The 20,345-nt window shown below is 39.5% G+C and overlaps 1 protein-coding gene across 1 annotated transcript in view; it reads right to left on the bottom strand.

Moving 5' to 3' along the window:
• snd1 (staphylococcal nuclease and tudor domain containing 1) overlaps nucleotides 1-20,345 on the bottom strand; it is a 746,083-nt gene that overhangs the window by 510,305 nt on the left and 215,433 nt on the right. The window contains exon 14 of the mRNA XM_052034288.1: nucleotides 8,325-8,397. Within this exon, the coding sequence (XP_051890248.1) occupies nucleotides 8,325-8,397 (73 nt within the window). The remainder of the gene's footprint in view (nucleotides 1-8,324; nucleotides 8,398-20,345) is intronic.

The raw sequence follows: 20,345 nt of genomic DNA, 5'->3' as shown, positions 1-20,345 counted from the left end.
TGTCCTATAATGTATGACCAGAATTGAACACACATTCCAGTTGTGTCCTACTAGTGTCCTATACCATTCTTGCAAATGCTCTCTGGTCTTGTATCCAATGCTGCAGAAACGTGCCAAATTCTTTTATATCTATTTATCATCACAAAGATGCACACCAAACAAACTCTGTTGACTGGTTTAAATTATCAGACAGTCCAATGAGGGGCAAAAAAGGTAAGCAACCTCATTAAATAGAAACAAAGAAATATATGTTCTTGTATTTGGATATAAAGCAAGAACCATCATTATGGTATTTACAACATTGTATTATATGAGGCAGGTGTATTCACATGTCCTTACAAAAAAAGGAAATTACAGTCTGGCATGAAATGACAAGGGCAGAACAGAGATGAGATTAAGTTCAACCCAAACCACAATCACAAAAACACTGTTTAAAAGCAAACATTTTTCTTGGCACGTGATGTATTTTACAAGTTCTCTGGCAATGTAGATCATTTTGTTGACCTTAATGCCTTCAAGTAGAGGTACTCAAATTCTACAGCACATACACAGACATACAGTCCAACAGATCTATTATAATGTTTATGTTCTACTCACCCAATTACCTCAACCCATCCTGCAATCCAAATCCCTCTATTCCTTTCATCTTTATGTACCATCCAGCCAACGTAAATCCAACAATTTTCTGTGCATCAATGTTCCATGAGGTATTGTACCATATTCTCACCACTCCACAGAACAGGAAACAAAATATTTTGTATACTAACACAAAGTTTCATAACACTACTCCTAATTTATTTGCTAATTTATCTTACACGATACTAACCAACAGTTATCATACAACGTATCATCGCCTCATGTGTGGAAAAATATGTGCTACGTAACTGGGAATATTATATAACACAAGAGAAACAAAGGACTGCAGATGCTGGAATCTAGATGAAAAAACTTCTGCCTGATCGTATTATATAGTGCGTTGCATATTTCCATTTATTTCCCACCCCTCACAACAACCCTCTGTGAACCTAATTAAAATTTGAGACCAATAAGTTATAATAGAAATCAAATAAAAAATATCTACAATTCTAGATCCAGATGGGCATTGGACTGTTTTCTATTCCATAGTTTTCAAGTTCAAGTTACTTTATTGTCATTCATCCATGCTATAAAAACACATGGCAGGAAAAAATGTTGTTTCCCCCAGATTCTCTCAACAGAGGACATACATAGAACAGAAGACATACAATAAACACAAACAAAAAAAAATCAAAAAAAATAGTGCAAGTGCAAATAGTGCAAAAAAAAACCAGTATATATAAAATACAAATTTAGTGCAGATTTAGTGCAAAACCGAGTTGGACAAGAGAAATACAAGCTCAGTGTGTTGTACTCATTGTATAAACATGTTCAGCAGCAGCCAAAGTTCTTATACGCCATTATGCAAACCAGAGTTTTTGACGCGGCATTTGTCTACCAGGGTATTCAGGAGCCTGACAGCCTGGGGGGAGAAAACTGTTGTGCAATCCAGTAGTTCTGGCCCAGATGCTCCGGTACCACTTGCCAGACGGCAGTGGGACAAATAGGTCATGGGAGGGATGAGAAGGGCCGTCTATAATTCTATAAACCTTACGTGTGCATCGTGTATTGTAACTATCCAGGATGGAGGGAAGAGGTACTCCAATGATCTTTTTCGCTGTACTCGCAGTTCTCTGCAAAGACTTATGGTCAGAGATGTTACAGTTACCGTACCAGGCAGAGATGCAGCTAGTCAGGACACTCTCAATGGTACCCCTGTAGAATGTAGTGAGGGTGGGGTACCATTGAGAGTGAGGGGTATCATTGGTGGATGAATTCTACAGATAGCATCCAAGTTTGCAAATGTGACTCAAGACATGCATTTAATTGCTCCAAAATTAGGAGTTCAGGTGTCAGCAGGTGGCAATATTACTGTCTCTGTTTCATTATGTTATCCAACAAATACACACAACTCTAAGTCTTTTATTGCCCAATTCTCCCTTCACTGGATGGAGGGTACACCTGCAATAACCTCAAATCTACTTCTCCTCCAGTTTTCAAACAAAGCTTAAAGCAAATCGTGTGCTTTCTTGAATTTGCAATGAGCTCATAGTTACCTTATGACAATTCCCCTTTTTAAAAAGCATTTTTGCCTCATCTTTTAGGCAATTATTCTGTCTTTTTTCTTTGAAGGGGATGGAGGACCTGCCATAGTTGTGAAATAAAAGGACAAAATAAAAATCCATGACCAGGAGTTCCAAGAACAGCACTCTAGGCACAGTAGTGTAGCAGTTAGCATAACACTATTACAGCGCCAGCAACCCAGGTTCAATTCCAGCCACTGTCTGTAAGGAGTTTGTATGTTCTGCCTGTGTCTGCATGGGTTTCCTCCAGGTGCTCTGGTTCCTCCCACATTCCAAAGACGTACGTGTTAGGAAGTTGTGGGCATGCTGTGTTGGCGCTGGAAGCATAGCGATACTTGCGGGCTATCCGCAGAACATTCTACACAAAAGATGCATTTCACTGTGTGTTTTGATGTACATGTGACTAATAAAGATATCCTATCCTTTCCTAAACCAGTTTTTGTTCCCTGCATTTTTCAGGATATGGGCATCATCAGCAGGGCCGGCATTTACTGCCCATCCCTCATTGCCTGTGAGAAGGTGATGATAGCCACATCCTTGAATCACTACTGTAATGTAGCAGTTAGGTTACAGCTCAGTGATTTGCAAGGCTATTTCAGATGGCAGTTAAGAGTCAACTACATTGCTCTGAGTCTCGCGTCACACATAATCCAGACCAAATGGTGGTGGCAAATTTTGTCACCAAGGACGTTTGAACCAGATTGGATTTTTACAACAACCCCTTGGTTATATAATAGAACCATACAGCACAAAACAGGCCCTTCGGCCCACCAAAGTGGTCAGCATTATATGGTCAGCATTAATTCAGGTTTTCTTTAAAATTCTGATTTATTTTAATTGACCTATTTTAAAGCTCACAGCTGTAGCTGTGAGTTTTAAACTTGCATCTCTGGGTGTTATTCCAGGCCTCTGGATTACTAGCCCAGAAATTTAACCACTATACCTCCACAACAGGGGATGCACACTTAGTTTCCCTCTATAAAATGCCGTTCCATCATAGAAGCCATGAGCACAATGAAAAAGAATTTGGATCTATAAAGCATCTTCCATGATTGGGTCATCCCAAAAGGCTTGACTGCCAGTGCTTACTTTTGAAGTCAATTTTGTAATGCACGAAAATTCAGTAATAGATGTGCACAAGTAGTAAGCTCCTACAAACAATAATAAATAATGAAATAAATGCCCAATACTTTGTTCTTGGTATTGGGTGAAAGAAAATCACCTTGTCAACAATTCTTCTCCAAATAGTCTTGCAGGAGTTTTCACATCCATCCAGGGGCAAACAATGTTTTGGTTTAACCATAAAGAATCTCTGAAAGTGCAATAATCCCTCAATGACATGCTGAAATGGCAGATGAGGCTGCACGTACACAAGTTTTTGTGGCAAGGTTCAAACAGAAGTTTTGCCTGCAAACCAAATCTGACACTAATAGACCTCTTTGGACTCCAAAGTGCTCTACTTAAATAGGCTGCATGACGTGTACTTATAATGTGGGTACAAAGGTTTGTTATATCCTCTACCCTCCCTCCCATCTCTGCTGGGTACAATTACATAGGGAGTATTTTGACCTCATCATCTCTTCCCCTTTCCACACCTAACACACCACCATTACCACCCTCCTGCCACTACAAGGATGTGAATACTCTAAAGAAATGTACTGTGACATCAGCTTCACTGCAGATGGCAGAACAGTCATCCAAAATCTGTAATTATTCAATGCCTGTATAACCATTTTAAGTTGGAGGTGCAGGAAGCAAGAATGCCACTGCTCCTTACTATTAAATCAATCACACACCTCTAATTCAACTAATTGAATTCAGTCTGATGTGTCTAACTCATTTTTTGATTCTATCCCAAAACCACCTAAATTCTCATTACAGTTTACAGTCCTTTATATTTCTATACTTATGAGTTCAGTAGCATCAGACCACAGGAGTGCCACAACTGATCAGTGCAGCAGCAAGAAAAAATAGCAAGCGCCAGAATTTTTCTTGTTGAAATTTCAGGCACATGACAGCATTCTTCCTCTTTATTCCACCCTGCCATTCCCTGAGCAGCCATCCTAAATGAAAAATGTATTGACGACACATATAACTTTGAACCATCACACACAGCCAAATATTCAGCACAGTGCCTGGTAATCACTAATCTTTCAGATGAAATATTAAACTAAGGCCTGCACACAATGATTAATGTACAATATCCAATATGGCATAATTTCAGAGTTCAGGGCATGGCGAAGGGTGGTTGGTAAGTATTCTCCTCCCCACACCATGTTTATGGTGTATTTATGCCTAAGTTAACCAAAAATAGAGAACTCAAGGTACAATGCAAGTTACAGCTTTTCTTCACAGTTCATATTTTTATTACACTTTAATTTCAGTGGCAACATTTTAATTCTGACCAACCTTTTAACTACAAAAGATCTGCATTTTGGGGACATTCTCTTTCTTTCCTTTACCTAGATCTGTAATAGGCCAAAAATACCTGCACAGGAAGGGAGTGGGAGTTGAAGTGGAAATCATGAGTACTATTTCAAGGTTTGAGATGACACCAAATTGCTAGCTGTAGTGAGTTAGATGGGGCCTGTGACAAAGGAAAACTAATAAGTTCAGAGTGGATAAACATTTCTTTATACAGCATTTGTTGAAATAAAATTGCGTGAAAAATTACAGGGAATTAAGTAGAGGAATGGGATCGATGGAAGGGCTCTGGAACGAAGACTTGATTGGTTCAATGTCCTTGGTCACAAGGAAATACGAGAAGTATGAAATTGTTGCAGTGCAGCAGGTAAATCATTGACTGCTTAAAGAGATGTTAAAGGAAAAGATCAATTTAAAGGGGAACTGCATGAATTTATGGGAAGAAAAAAAATGGCAGAGCTATAAGGAAAAAAGCTGGTGAATGAGATGTGACATTACATAGTCCATGTCATAAAATGGATGTGGACATATTGGGAGAAGGCGTAAAAAGACTTACTAGGATGATGCCAAATTGAAAAGTTATGCCTACCAGGGAAGATGAAACAGAGGGGCTCCTTAGGAAACAGGAGAGAAGCAAAGCTGATGGAGGGCTTCAAGAATGGCCATGGGAAGAGCAGAGGACATTTCCATTTGCATGCAAGATCAGAGTTAGGAGCCATTGCCGAAAGCAAACTACTACTAAATTCAATAGGGAGTTCAGGAAAAACTTTCTTACCAAGGAATGGTTAGAAAAATGAACATGAAGCCATGGGGAGCGGTCAAAGTGAATATATAGTTTGGGCAAAGTTAGATAAGCACAACAGAGAAAGAATAAAACAATGAGAGATGGACAAAGCTGGTGCAGAGCATAAACATCACACAAATCAGCCAAGCCTTCTCACACATTTCTCTACTGTAAATACTTCACATCAGTGTGCTAATCTCATCTTTCTAATTTCTCAGTGCCAGTCTACTTTTATTATTGAGAATTTGTTCATAGTCAGACTGTTTCCTCTAACCCTTCCAGTTGCAAGTATTGTCGCTTTTAAAAAAAAATGTATTCTCCAGAAATGGAAGATGATGGCAGTCATATTTGTGTCCATTTCTAGTTACCAAGGAACCATTTCTGACCTTGAGTGTTGGTAACAGGCACATCCAGTTTCATTTGAAATTAATGAAACCTTCAAATGCACGATTGTGCTTTGAACTTTCCTTGACATTTATAAAAAGAACTGCTATTCTATGCCTTTGTTATTACCAATTTCAATATCTAACATTACTGTCTGCTTCTGATTCATGCATTGGAGAGTATTAGCTGTGAGGAGGTTAAACAAACTTGGATTGTTTTCTCTGGAGCATGGGGAGGCTGATAGGAGTATATAAAATTACGAGAAGCATAGGTAGTCAGAGTCCTTATCCCCCAGGGTGAACATGTCAAATACTAGAGGGCAGAGCTTCCAGGCAAGAGGGTAAAAGTTTAAAGGAGAGTTGCGAGGCAATTTTTTTTTAAACACAGAATGTGGCAGGTGCCTGGAATGAGCTGCCGGGGAGGTGGTGGAAGCAGATATGATTGCAATGTTTAAGTGGCATTTAGACAAACACATGAACAAGCAGGGAATAGAGGGATACGGACCACATGCAGGCAGATGGGTTTAGTTAGATTGGCATCATAGTCAAAGCAGACGCGTTCTCTGTATACCAAATCATTCCTATTGTGAAGTCAGATGGTAGCATTAGGATATGTGGAGCTTATTGGATAAACAGAATCAAAGGCAGATACTGTCACTGATAATGATGTCTGCTTAACTAGAAGGACAGATCTTCACAACCCTTGACAAGTTGAATGCTTACGAGCAGAGGTCTGGAGTAATTAATGATTAATACACATCTTAGACAACTCCAATACAACAGACGTTCATTTGCAAAGGCATCAGCTCCAAGCACTTTCTACAAGATAATGGATAGTTTGATCCAAAATCTTCAACATGTTGTAAGCTAACTAGATGACACTTTGGTGTGTGGAAAGAAAGCAGACACAAGGAGAACCTCGATGTACTTTGACAAGTTGAAGCATAGATGAGGAAAGGCAAACATGTATTTGCTACGTCAGAAACAGTCTACTTGGTTATAAGACACAGTTAAGGACGAAGTTAAAGCAATGTTGAGTGCACCTAGCTCAACCAACTTAACATAGTTGAAGGCCTACCAAAGAATTAACTATAGTGGGCATTTCCTGCTATCTTTAAAAAAAAGCATTAGAACTACTACATGAGCTGCTCGATCACAAAACAAAGTAGAGACAAGCAGCTGCATTTCAAGAGTCAAATCAGTTGCTGCTGATTTCACAGGTTCTTGTTATTTATGATCTGGAGAGCTGTTGCTACTGCCCTGTGATGCATCACCTCATGGTGTTGATGTACTTTTATCACATACCATACAGAGATTAAAAACAAGCAATAAATTATGTTTTTTAATCAAGCTTTCTTTAACTGAAATATATATATTTATACATACACACACACACACATACATACATACATATATATACATATATATATGGAATGACAAAGTTCTATACATACTTGCATGGCCAGAACTTTATGAAATTTTCAAGGACCACAAGCCTCTGCAGGTATTTTTGGTGAATTTGGGGTGGATATCTCCAACTGCCTCAGCTGGAGCATAGAGATGGGCATTAAATATTGGTTGCAAACGACTAACCTCTGGAGCACAGGAGCAGACAGTACAAGTCAACCCTGACCAAGTAGGCTCTTCTATCTTGATAGAGCATCAAACAACTTTAGTGTTGGGCAAATACACTATTAGGCAATTATCACACACCCAATTTAAGGAAGCAGTTGAAGCAGCTCCAAGAGATCAGAAGTTGAGTCACCTCTTCACAGTATATAATCTCTGATAAATTCTTGATACCACAGTATTGGCAAGGCTGCATCAGTAAAATTTCTGGGGAACAGTGATTGAGGACAAATGTAGATCAGAAACTCTCAGTACTAATGTGACATATTAGCCCAGATCTGGAAGCCAATCAAGGTTCTGCTAGAGGTGTGCATTAAACAAGGAGCAATAAATGGGATTGATCACAGTCATTAATGCACAGACGATCAGCATTCAGCCAATCCAGTCTATGCCGGCTCCTGTAGAACAATCACATCAGTCCTATTTCCCTGCACCTTCCCCACAGCCCTGCAAATTATTGTCTTTTGTGCCTTTCCAATTTCCTTTTGAAAGCCATGTTTTCCATCAGCTTTACAGTTAGCAGCTTCTATATCATAAGTACTGGCAGCAAAATACTTTTCTCACCTCCCCCTTGCACCTTTTGCCTGAAATTTTAAAACTGTGCTTTCTGGTCCTTGAACCATCTTCCTTCTCAACTTTTGTTTCAAGGGAAAAAAAACAGCTAATCCTGCATAATATTATGGCTGAAATTCTTCATTTCTGGAACCATTCTAATATATGAGAAAACAAGCAAAATGTGATTACAAAGTTTAACACCCATTCTGCACGTTGCCAAAACCATAGTAGAGAGAGTGTGCTCAATGTAATGCACTGAAAATTCCAAATCATTTTCTACACCAAGTTATCATTACCTTGAAAGATTTTGCAAAATCAGCAATAAAACAATAAAATTTAACTTCCATCACATTAAAAAGACTTGCTTGTGCAACAACGCACACAACTTACCCCAGAGATATCAGCAACACGATGGATTGGCACCTCCTTCTTACTGTGCAGTCCTTTTGCATTCTTAATAGCTCTAAAATAACGAAATGAAGGGACAAAAGCAAAAGAATGGATTTAGATATCAATTTGCTGATCCATCCCTCCCCATTCAGTGCAATTTAAAGCAAATTTGATCTGAAATGTTAACTCTGCTTCTCTTTTTCCAGACACTGCCTAATCTGCTGAGTGTTTCCAGCATTTTCCATTCTTACTTCAGATTCTAGCATCTGATTTTCAATAGATTTAGATTGTGCATTCAAAATCAGCATTAAACTTATCAATGCAAACTCTACAGGCATATAACAAAAGGATACAAAAGCTTTAATGGAAGGTCATTAACCCAAATCTTAATTCTGTTGCTCCTTTGCAAATCTCTTAAATGTATTATGCTTGAATGTGCCATGGATAATTCTGCAAAGATCCAGTATGGAAACCAAACATAAATATTATATTCCCAGATGCACAAGCCAGATTTACATTTAACAAGTTCAAAACTTCTAATGACATTTTCACTATAAAAAGCATTAATTAAAGGTCACCATCCGATTAGGAGCTAACTTGGTCTACTGGTAAAGCCAACTTCCAAGCAACAACAAACAAGATCCTGCATTTATGTTGTACCTCAGGCAGTTCTGAACGCCAAGTAAAATTTGACATCAGTTACCAAAACCTTGGTAAAAGAAAAGGGTTTCAAGTAGTATCTCAAAGGAGTAATGAGGTAAAGTGGAGAGATTTGTGAAGGAAACACCTTAGCTTATGGTATAGGTGCCCATTAAATATAGAAAGCAATTTAGGGTCCTGCAATACAGGAAAGAGGTTACAACATCAGAGACCACGATCAATGCAAGTGTGATCATTGATCTTAGGTGAAGACTATTCCTTATACCAAGAGGATACATGAACCAATATCAGTCTCCTTTTCCATGCTAACATCCCCAGCACTGAGGCCCTGGTTACTTTCAATTGGCTATGTTGGGCAGGCCATGTTGTTCACAATCCTGGCAGCAGACACCTGAAAAATATACTCTAAACTGTCATGGGAGAGATTACAAAGCAGCGAGAGGAAAAGATTAAAGAATGTGCTCCTTGAAATGCAACATCTTACTGTTTCCTGGACCCTCTGGCCCAGGACCACTCAAAGAGGAGGAGGAGGATTTGGGATTGTTTCAAGAAACTCAAGACAATACATCAAGAGCACACAGAAGCCATATAAGTAGCATCCTGCCACCTCACAAACTACCCACTCACCCGTCCCATCAGTAACCTCCTGCTGTATTTGTGGAAGAGTCTGTTGTTCCTATAACAGCCTGGTTAGCCATTTCAGAACCCACAAAATCAGAGTGGAAACAAGGTACCCTCAATCACAAGGAATTGCCAAAGGAAGAGAAGGAATGGTGGATCGATTTTGCACTCGTAATTGCCATCCAGAGCCCAGCTAAAATGTGTGAACAATGGATAGCTACTGGTATTGGGAAATGGAACCACAGGTGTGTGGGTGAAATACTAGAGAAGTCATGCCACTTCCAGCCACTTTTTTTTACAAAAAGTGAAGTAAACCACAATATAAAAATTGAAATCAAATGAATAAAACCTTTGCATGAGACATAATACCAATCCAATTGGATGACAGTTATTCATATACACCAAACTACAATTGACTGTATATTGAAAAGAACAGCAAGATGTTTACTAGCACAATATTCACTAGATATTAGGAAAATGCTGAGGGTAAAAAAGTCTGCAGGTTTGTCTTTGAAAATATTGAGCTCCAAAAGCAGGCACTTTAGCCCACAGCAAGGAACAATTGCAGTCATGCAATTTATGAAAGGATTTCATTCCATCTCAAATTGTATTAGAAGTACCAAAAAGCTTCCCTGTGACTTCAGATGTCCAGGCCAAATGAGTGTTCAAATGTGGGTTCAAATTACTTTTACTTTCAAAAATAAATTACTTACTTTCAAGCCAGTCTCTTATTACTTGAAAAGGAGAAAAAAATGCAAGTCTCATCAGGACTGAGATACAGGTATATGTTACGCTGTCTATGTGTTTACTGTGCAGGTCCTTTGCATGGTGCCCTTTAGATCTGCCAAGCTCTAGTAAATTGTACAAGAGCTCAGCAATTTTCCTGTTTTCTTCATTTCAGATTCCATCAGGTCTAAAGCAATGGACAGCAGCAGAAGTATTACATTTGTCCATACATTTTTGTGTGATGTCAACATAGTTCCAGCAAGTTAAGAAATATATATTGAAGTTGTCATTTTAATTCAAATCTGATCCAGTTTATCACTTTCCAAAAACTTGTACCATTGACTTGCTCTGGATTCCACTTCCATATTTCTGATAAACAGGAGGGAATAGCATTGTATACTCCTGGTCTCTTGCATATCAATAATAATAGTGTAATTTTTAATCCTTAATATCCACTCCAATTCACAGCCAATTTAAAGGATCTAACATATTTAAACAGAGATTTGGCTAGAAACACAAATTGAAAATCTAAGTGGAACTGGCTTAAATAAATAGTGCCATGCTTCAAATGTATTAGTTTAAGTACAATTTTTACTGATACACCTTAGTGTCTTAATCATTACTATCATACAGCAATGTTCCAATAAATTTAAGACAGCTGCAGTATATATGAATTCAGTATACGACAATATGTATTCAGGACTATAAAATAAAGAAAATTTGCCATAATTTAGTATTAACATGGGAGTAAGGTTGGGAAGGAAAGCATGATGTTCAATTAAATCAAAAACAATGCAAATTGAAAAGAATATACCATATCAGGACACTGATAATAGCCTGCAACCAGCAGACTGCAGACAGAGACCAGGTACATGATGAGAGGAACAATGTTAAATGTGAAATTGACAGGTAAAATACATCGAGCAAATCTGCAAGAAATGAATGAAATTTAGTTTTTCCAAATTAAGGCAGTTCAACCAGAAGCATGCTCGGAATGGTTGTCAAAAAAGGTGGAGATAGGGATAAATATTGATAAAACGGATGGAGAACAGCAGAAAGTAAAACATCAATGCTTTACTACATATGTGGTAGAAGAGAAAATCAGCATGCAGTAGACAAAGCTATATGATCTCACAGCCAAATGATCAGATCAAAGCTTTGCAGTCCTGCCATATCTAGTTGCAAATGGCGGTGGACAATAAATTAGTAAATGGGAGAAGGCGGTTCCAAAAACATTCGTCATTCTCAACCATGGCAGAACTTAGCACAAGAGTACTAATAACAGGCTGAGGCATTCTTAGCCAAAAACAGAGAGTGTAGGTTCCACTTTGGCTTTCTTCCGATCTCCATGATCAGAGGCCAGTCTTCAGATATTCAATTAAATCCACACAATATCACGAAATAGTTGAGAGCAAAGGTCACATGATCCAAACTGAACATTTGCCCTCCACACATTATCCATGCCTCTATCCTGTATAGATCAGATGCAGATGTGGACAGAGAAATGGCAGATGGGAGTTTAATCCGGACAAATGTGAGGTGTTGCACTTTGGGAGATCAAATGTAAAGGGAAAGTACACAGTTAATGGCAGGACCCTTTAACAGCATTGATGTACACAGAGGAATCTTGGGATCCAAGTCCACAGTTTCCTGCAAGTGATTGTACAGGTTGATAGGGTGGTAAAGGTGGTGTATGGCATGTTTGTCTTCATTAGCTGAGGCAGTGAGTTCTAGAGTCAGGAAGTTACATTGCAGCTTTATAAAACACTGGTTTGGCTGCATCTGGAGTATTGCATTCAATTCCAGTTACCCCATGTAGGAAGGATTTGGAGGCTATGGAGATGGTGCAGAAGAGGTTTACAAGAATGCTGCCTGGATTAGAGGACATGTGCTATAAGGAGAGGTTGGATAAACTAGGGTTGTTTACTCTGGAGCAGCAGAGACTGAGGGAAGACCTGATGGAAGTTTACAAAATTATGAGAGGCATAGAATATACAGCCGGTATCTTTTTCCCAGGGTCAAAATGTCTAATACTAGAAGGCATGCATTTAAGGTTAGAAGAGGTGAAGTTCAAAGGAAATGCGTGGGCAATTTTTTTTTGAAACACAGTGTGTGGTGGGTGCCTGGAATGCACTACCAGGGGTGATGGAGGCAGATACAATAGAGGCTTTTTAGAGCCTCTTAGAATAGCACATGAATATGCAGAGAATGGAGGGATAGGGACCAAATTCAGGCAGAAGGGATTAGGTGTCATTAACTTAATTAGTTCAGCACAACATCATGGAACAAAGGACCTGTTCCTGTATTGTACCGTTCCATGTACCCAGCTGTGCCAGTATAGTTGCAGTAATGGCTTCAATCTGATATTGTGGAAAAAATGTCCACTATGTCCTGTGTGCAAACAGCAAGAGAAATTGAATTCAACTGAGTGCTATCCAGTCTACTCTCTTAAGTATAGCAAAGTAATGGAAGATGCCATTGACATTGCTTTCCAGCAGCACTTATTCCCATGACCTGATTGCTGTTGCTCCAACTGATCCCTGCTAGATTTTTGCCAGGACCACTTTCTCCAGATCTGATCCCAGCTTCAGTCCAAACATGAACCAAATATAGAATTCCAGATGTGACAGACCTTAACTTCAAGACAGCATTTGACAAAGTCTGGCATCAGACAGCCCTGATTAAAATGAGGTCAATAGGCACCAATGGGAACCGTATTTGGAGTTATCCCATGCATAAAGGAAGATGGTTGTTGTTTTTTGGAGCTCATTCATCCCAACCTCAGGATACCACTATCAGAATTCCTTGGGCAGCGAATAGAGCTCAACCAAGTATTTCATCAATGACCCTCCTACTGTTATTAAGACAGAACTGCCAATGTTCACTGATGTTGACACAGTTCAATTCTGTTTGCAACTCCTCAGCAAATGCTGAGGTGTCAAGCAATGACAATCTCCAATAAAAAGAGTCTAATTACTTGTCCCTGACATTCAATTGCATTGCTGTCACCAAGTCTACCATCTGCAACATCCAAGTTCATCACAAACCAGAAACCACAAACTCAACTGTACCATCCACATAAATATTGTGGTGATGAGAGAAGGTTTGAGGTTGGGTATCTGGTGACGTGACTCACCTCCTGATGCTCCAAAGCCTTTCCGCTATCAACAAGGCGTAAGTTAGGAACCTGGTGGAATTCTCTTCATTTGCCTTGAGTGCAGCTCCAAAAACTCCCCAGAAGCACGGAACAAAGCAGCCCATGTGAGTAGCACCCTACCAATCACCCAAAGCATTCATTCCTTCCACTACAGGTTCCAATGTATACAATCTACAAAATGTACGAAATTTATTGACTTTGGTGACTCTGACGGTAGCTCCCAAACCCATGATCTGTAACATAAAAAGTAGCAGAAAGGCAGCTGGCACATGGGAATACCATCACTTGACACTCTCCTTCAAGCTGCGGACCTATAGTGATTTAGAAACATTACATCTTAACTTATTTTATCATCGCTGCTGAGGCTAAATTATAGAACTCTATACCAAACATCATTATCATAGAACATGCAAAGAAGAAAGCTACAGTTTCAGAACGTGTCTCATTACCTCTTCAAGAGCAATTAATAGAGTATTTTCCAGTGATTGATAGATAACAAATGAATAAAATGTCTGACTCGAGCACTAAATTATCACGGCAGGCAACCCCTGGAGTTTGACCTCAAAAAATGGGACTTTATTTTTGGGCACCCATCATCATAAACTCATTCTCCCAATTCCAGGACTCACAGTAGTCTATTACCACGTTAGACCCCACTCTCAATATCCCAGACACTGGTAAAAGATTGATCAATCTTAATTGCGTCAGCAATTCAATATAAAAAGACAACTAATTCCTAACTACATGTAATATATTGGAAATATGAAATTGCTTTCCACAATGAATTTTGTAGTTCAGTCTGACCTAACCTTGTCAGTGGCACATTGTATTTACTGAAAAGCTCTCAGGCACTCAATTCTGAGTAATGCAATGTGATAGCTGCAGTCTTCATTTCCTTATTTGACCAATTTACTTAAATCATCAAATGTTTATTGAACTGAATCCATTTTAATCACAGAATGTCACACGGAGGTAGTACATCTGATGAAGATAAATAAGGGACACAGAAACTGGCTAAAAGAGAAAACCATTTATTTTGGGAATACAAGATAGAGGGATATCCCCAAAGGCATCTAAAGGTGTCCCCAGGCTGTCAACCTTCAAGGATGTAGGGTTCATTTAATGTAACACATCTAGATTGATCTACATTGCTATGCAGTCTTCCAGATTCAGTCATCTTAATGGTAAAACTTAAAGAATACTGACATTTTGCCACCTAAAATTAATTCCAGAAAATCGCTATCAATGCACATAACAAAAATTTCACCTAAGCCAGTTACAAAAGCATCACTATGCATATTTATACAGCTCTTCCCCTCAGTTCTTCACTTGGTACCGAGCACCTACCAGGAAGCCCTTTGGCACCAAATACCATTCTTCAATGAAAGTCGACAAAAACAGCCATTTGACAACTTCTTATAATCAATGGGCAGTTACAGCAGCATTGAATTAGTTGTTTCAGTTACAACATTGGAAAAAGGGTCTTTGAACGAGAACCGTTTTCATCAATCTATCACCAGTTTAAAAAAGTGAACTATGGTCAGCATTTGAGAGGGAAATAAAGGATCAACAAATACTTGACTGCATAACTCCTTTAATGTTCTCTTCACCAAAATGCTCCAATTTTCTTCTCAGACATGTATAAATTTCTTCCTGTACAGGCCTGTTGATTACAAAATAATTAATGGATCCAATGCAGGATTTGCAGGCTGACAGCTGGAATAGGTAGGAGGGTTTTTAGATTGTTCATAGTGCCTTCCTGGATGGTTCTCTACCAGTTTGACTAGTCTTGTGTGCTTTGAGGCTGAATATTTCCTGGAAGTATGTTCTGTCCTCCTTGAAATGCCTTTCCATGATGGGGTTCAAGGAAGACTACCAAGCATGTGACGAACTTAGCCTGCTTGTTGTAGCTGGTTGAGAATGATCAGAGCCTAGGAAAGGAAAGGTCCACCTAAGAGCTGGCTACTATCCTGAAAATGGGCATGATCATGGTGCTTCCAAGATCCATTGGCATGCCCTCCTCTTCCCAGATGATAGAGAGGTGGTCACAAATTTGCACAATAAGTACTCCGCCACTTCAGCAATAGAGTCATAGAGGTATACAGCATAGAAACAGGTCTTTCAGCCCAACTTGTCCATGCCAACTGAGAAACCTATCTACATTAATCCCATTTTCCTGCATTTGGCCCATATCCCTCATTCCTTTCCAATCTATATACATGTCCAAATGTTTCTTAAACACTGATTGTACCTGCCCCTACCATCTCCTCTGGCAGCTTGTTCAATATACCCACCAGCTTCTGAGTGGGAAAAGTATGCCCCTCAGATCTCCATTAAACATTTCCTCTCTCACCTTAAGCCTATGTCCTCTAGTTCTCGACTCTCCTAGCCTTGGAAAAAGACTGTGACGATCTACTCCTTCTATACCCCACATAATTTTACAAACCTCTATAGGATCTCAACTCAGTTTCCTGCACTCCAGTGAGAACAATCCCAGCCTATCCATTCACTTCTTGTAATTAAAGCTCTCCATTCCAGGCAACATCCTGGTGAATGTCTTCTTCACTCTCTCCAGTGCTACCACGTTTTCTAGTGTGGTGACCAGAATTGCACACAATATTCTGTGTAGCCAAACTAACATATTGTACAGCTGCAATAAGATGTCCCAAGTCTTTTACTCAATAGCCCTGCCTGTGAAGGCAAGCAAACTAAACATCTTCTTCGCTACCCTATCCAACTGTGTCACCATTTTCAGGGAGCTATGAACTTGCACCCAAGGTCCCTCTGTACATCAAAGCTTCTAAGATCCCTGCCATTTACTGTATATGCCCACCAGTATTAGATGGCCCAAATGCATTATTTTGCTCGTCTAGATTAAATTCCATCTGCCACCACTCTGCCCAACTTTCCTGCTGTGTCCTCAGGCAAGCATCCTTGCTATTTACAACTCCACCGATCCTCACGTCATCAGCAAAAAAATTACTTATCAGAACACAGACATTCTCACCCAAGTCATTCATGAGGGAAACAATAAAGGTCCAAATACCAATCCCGACAGTAGACCACTGGTTACAGGCTTCTTGCCATAAAAACATCTTTCACTTCCTCCTATCACAAAGCCAATTTTGAATCCAGTTTGCCAAATCACATTGGACCCTACGTTCCCTAACTTTCTGGACCAGCCTACCATGCAGGACCCTGTCCATGTATACCACATTTACTGCCTTGCCTTCATCAATTTTCTTGGTAACCTCCTCAAACATACTCATTCTGATTTGTGAGGCAGGATTTCCCTTGCACAAAACCATGCTGACTCCCCCTAATCAGTCCCAGTGTTTCCAAGTGATCATAAATTCTATCCCCAAGATTTTTTTCCAGTAGTTTCCCTACTATTGACGTAAAGCTCACTGGCCTGTAGTTTTCTGGCTCATTCCTACCGCCCTTCTTGAATATGGGAACAATATTAGTTACCTTCCAGTCTTCTGGAACCTCAACCTTACTTCCCTTAATAGCCTGATGTGTAACATCAACAGTGTTAAATGAGAGTACACTCTCTGACTCTTCAAGAGAAAGTTTGAAATAAGTAACATCAAGGCCCTTTAAGGCAACCCCAACAGCAAGAAACCCTAATGTTGCACCATTATCACAGCTCAGAAACTCTGGCGCATCAATACTGAATGAGACAATGACAGTAAGGAGAAGGCCAGATCAAGGATAAAGGTTTCAGATACACCTCCAAGAAAGGCAAACTGGAAGAACATAGTCTTCAAAATATTTGCATTTTCATGAACAATTAACTAATCTGGCAACTCCTGTATGGGAATAGCAAGCACCTCAAGACCTTTTAGCTCGCTATCATGGAACCAGCATGCCCGTAACCCCGGAAACAACAGATGAAGGTAAACAAATTCTATCCAACCCGAGCAATGATCGATCCAAGTTGAAATGGGAAACAAGCCAATTCTCCTTGACTATTCAACACCAGAACAGAAACGGACAGAAACCTCTGGTAGCGTGCAACTGGCAGAGAAGGAATCAGGAAGCCTAACACCAGAGTTCTTCATCTGTCCAAATGGTTAGTTCGTGTTTTTTTCATAATCAACATAGTTTTGGGAGAAAAGATGGGTAACATAGCAATGCCCTCAGTCCAGACAAAAACACCCATGAGACTATATTAGCATTGGAGCAAGGGACTGCAAGGATGTCTACATCAAGCTTATCACTGTAAGAGCTGATGAATGCTGCATCAACTATCACCTCATCTGTTTCATCTCTCTCACATATTAAGGAAACAACAGTGCCTGCCAAGATTAGCCCATGTAAAGCTAGAAGAATTACTGGAAGAGACTGATGAAAATTTGAGTTTCAGCTGGTTTGTTTTCCCTCCAGTGGCGTGAATGAATGAATCTTTAATTGTACACAGTGAGCTGCTAAAAAAACAACACAAGAGCCAAGCCGTTCTCAGTATTATAAACCTAATTTATTCAGTGTCTCTCAATGAGCAACACAGTATATCTTATTTAAAGCCAACAAATACTGGAAAATAAAACTAATGATCATCTTAGAACCTGGATTACCAAAAACAAAATGCATTTATATCATGCCCTTAACTTGTTGAAATACACTGGTACCACAGTTAATGCTACCCAGCACAGTACATATTTGTTATAGCATTCTTAGTCCTTCAGTCTGAATAGGTATATAACACCTCTCACAGTTCAAAAAAAAATCACTCAGACTGTGTGCCGTTGTTTCAAGAAGCTGGTACAAATTCAGCTATGAATCACCTCAAGGCTTGGCAATGGTGAGGCTGCCTGTAATAGCTGTTGTTGTCGGATCAGAATGAGCACTGCAGCCACTCAGCACTTAAATGTAGGGCTCAGCACTTCACCCTGGATGACACAGCGAGTGCAGGCGTTGCTAGCGACTGATAGCACCTGCTCCATGTGTTGGCAGTCCACCAGATCCTATGGTCTTTCTCATCGCTTTCTCTCGGTTGTACTGGAAGCTCCTGTTTCCCGTTCTCTTTGCTTTTATAGCTCTTCCCAGAGCTTGTTACAGTAACAAATGGTGGTGGCTGGCCACTGAGTTTGTTATCATAGAGAATCCCCAAGTGAAAGGCATACCACTGGTGGCGTCAAAAATTGCATTTTCATTCAATTGCAATCTATTGGATGTGAAGGCAGGTAAAAAGGAAAACTAAAAAAGGGGAATCCTATCCTATATCAGGGAGTGGGAAATAGGGGCAAGACAATTATGGGATATGGAAGATCAAATGAACAATTGTGCTGCATTCTTTCCATAATCAATTTTGAATTCAGATTTCAAAAACAAATACTTGGAAAAAACATTTACAGTGCTGTTCCCCAGCAAAGGCAAACTTTGTGAACTTTCATTAGTGAACTTTGCCTCTTCTTATGATGGATACTAATAATCCAGACTTTGGTACACAGAACACAATTTCAAAGTTTGCAGGTGAAACAAGATTTAAAATGTAGCAAACAAAACTAGATGAATAAAAAGGTGGTAAAAGCACTGTATGGCATGTTTGCCTTCATTGGTAGGTGCCTGCAATGGGATACCAAAGGTAGTAGTGGAAGCAGGTGGTTTGGTGGAGTTCTACAGGCTTTTAGATAGTCACATGAATATGAAGGGCATGGAGGGATATGGATGACACACAGGAGGAGGAGGACAACATCATGGGCTGAATGGCCTGTCCAGTGCTGTACTGTCCTATGCTCTATGTAACAGAATGGACCAGGACTATGCCAAATAGCACATTCCAGTCTTTTCCACCATTCAACAAGATCGTGGCTAATCTACTACTTAAGTCCAGATTCTTGCCAATCATTATACCCAATAAGAATATGTATGAGTAGAATTTTACAGTCACAAGATGGGAGTGGAACTTTGAAGTCTGACTGAAAATGCTGATACTTCCACATTTGGAAAAATGTCTTGAGCAAAGGGGAGAATGAGAAATTGTTGATATCTGCAAAAGGAGAGTTGACAGAAACTAACAATAAAAAGTGTAAATAATGCAGATCAATTTAAAAAGGCGAAAGACCGAGAGCTAATGAACAGATCAGCCTATCTCCAAAGTGTCAGATACCCGAATCAAAAGACCTCCTCTTCCCTTTTGTCATGTTAAGCAAAAAAAAATCAAGTTGATTGATCAGCAGTGAACCATTATCAGATTGCCCATTGGGGAAAAAAGGTAATAAAACACACATCCCAGGCAGCAAGAGATTCAACATGATCTATTTATAATTGGTTGACAGCTAAGAATGAGCACACTTCAGCAGAAAGACCCAATATAAAGAGGAACAGTACGAGAAACTCAGACCATGTGGGGTTAGGCCTAACAAGGAAGAATTGTCAACATTAATAGAATATTGACAACAAAAAGGAAGACTATTGGACCGATGGTAGCCATGCTGGTCAAATAAAGCTATCCAACCTAATCCCACTTTCCAGCATTAGGTCCACAGCTCTGCAGATCATGGCTATTCAGGTACACATTCAATACATTTTTAAATACGAAGAGGGTTTCTGCCTCAAACACCCTCTTGATTTTCCTCATCTCCCATCAAATCCATCAATTATGTTTTTGCATCCTTTGCTAAGGAATACATGTCCTTCTTGACCCTTCAATTCTATATAACTTAATTTAGTCCCTCCTCAACTTCTTCTGGTTCCTAAGAAAATAACATAAGCCTCAACACACAGCTAAATTTTTTCCTTTTCTGGCAACATCATCATGAGTGGCACAAACAACTTAACTCAACTTAGCTCAAACAACTCAAGTTCAATTCAGAGCTCCGGAGTTGTCTGTATGGAGTTCGTACATCCTGACT

This window comes from Pristis pectinata, chromosome 19 (genome assembly GCF_009764475.1).
Source record: "Pristis pectinata isolate sPriPec2 chromosome 19, sPriPec2.1.pri, whole genome shotgun sequence".
Taxonomy (NCBI): domain Eukaryota; kingdom Metazoa; phylum Chordata; class Chondrichthyes; order Rhinopristiformes; family Pristidae; genus Pristis; species Pristis pectinata.
This window is presented reverse-complemented; position numbering and strand designations above follow the sequence as displayed.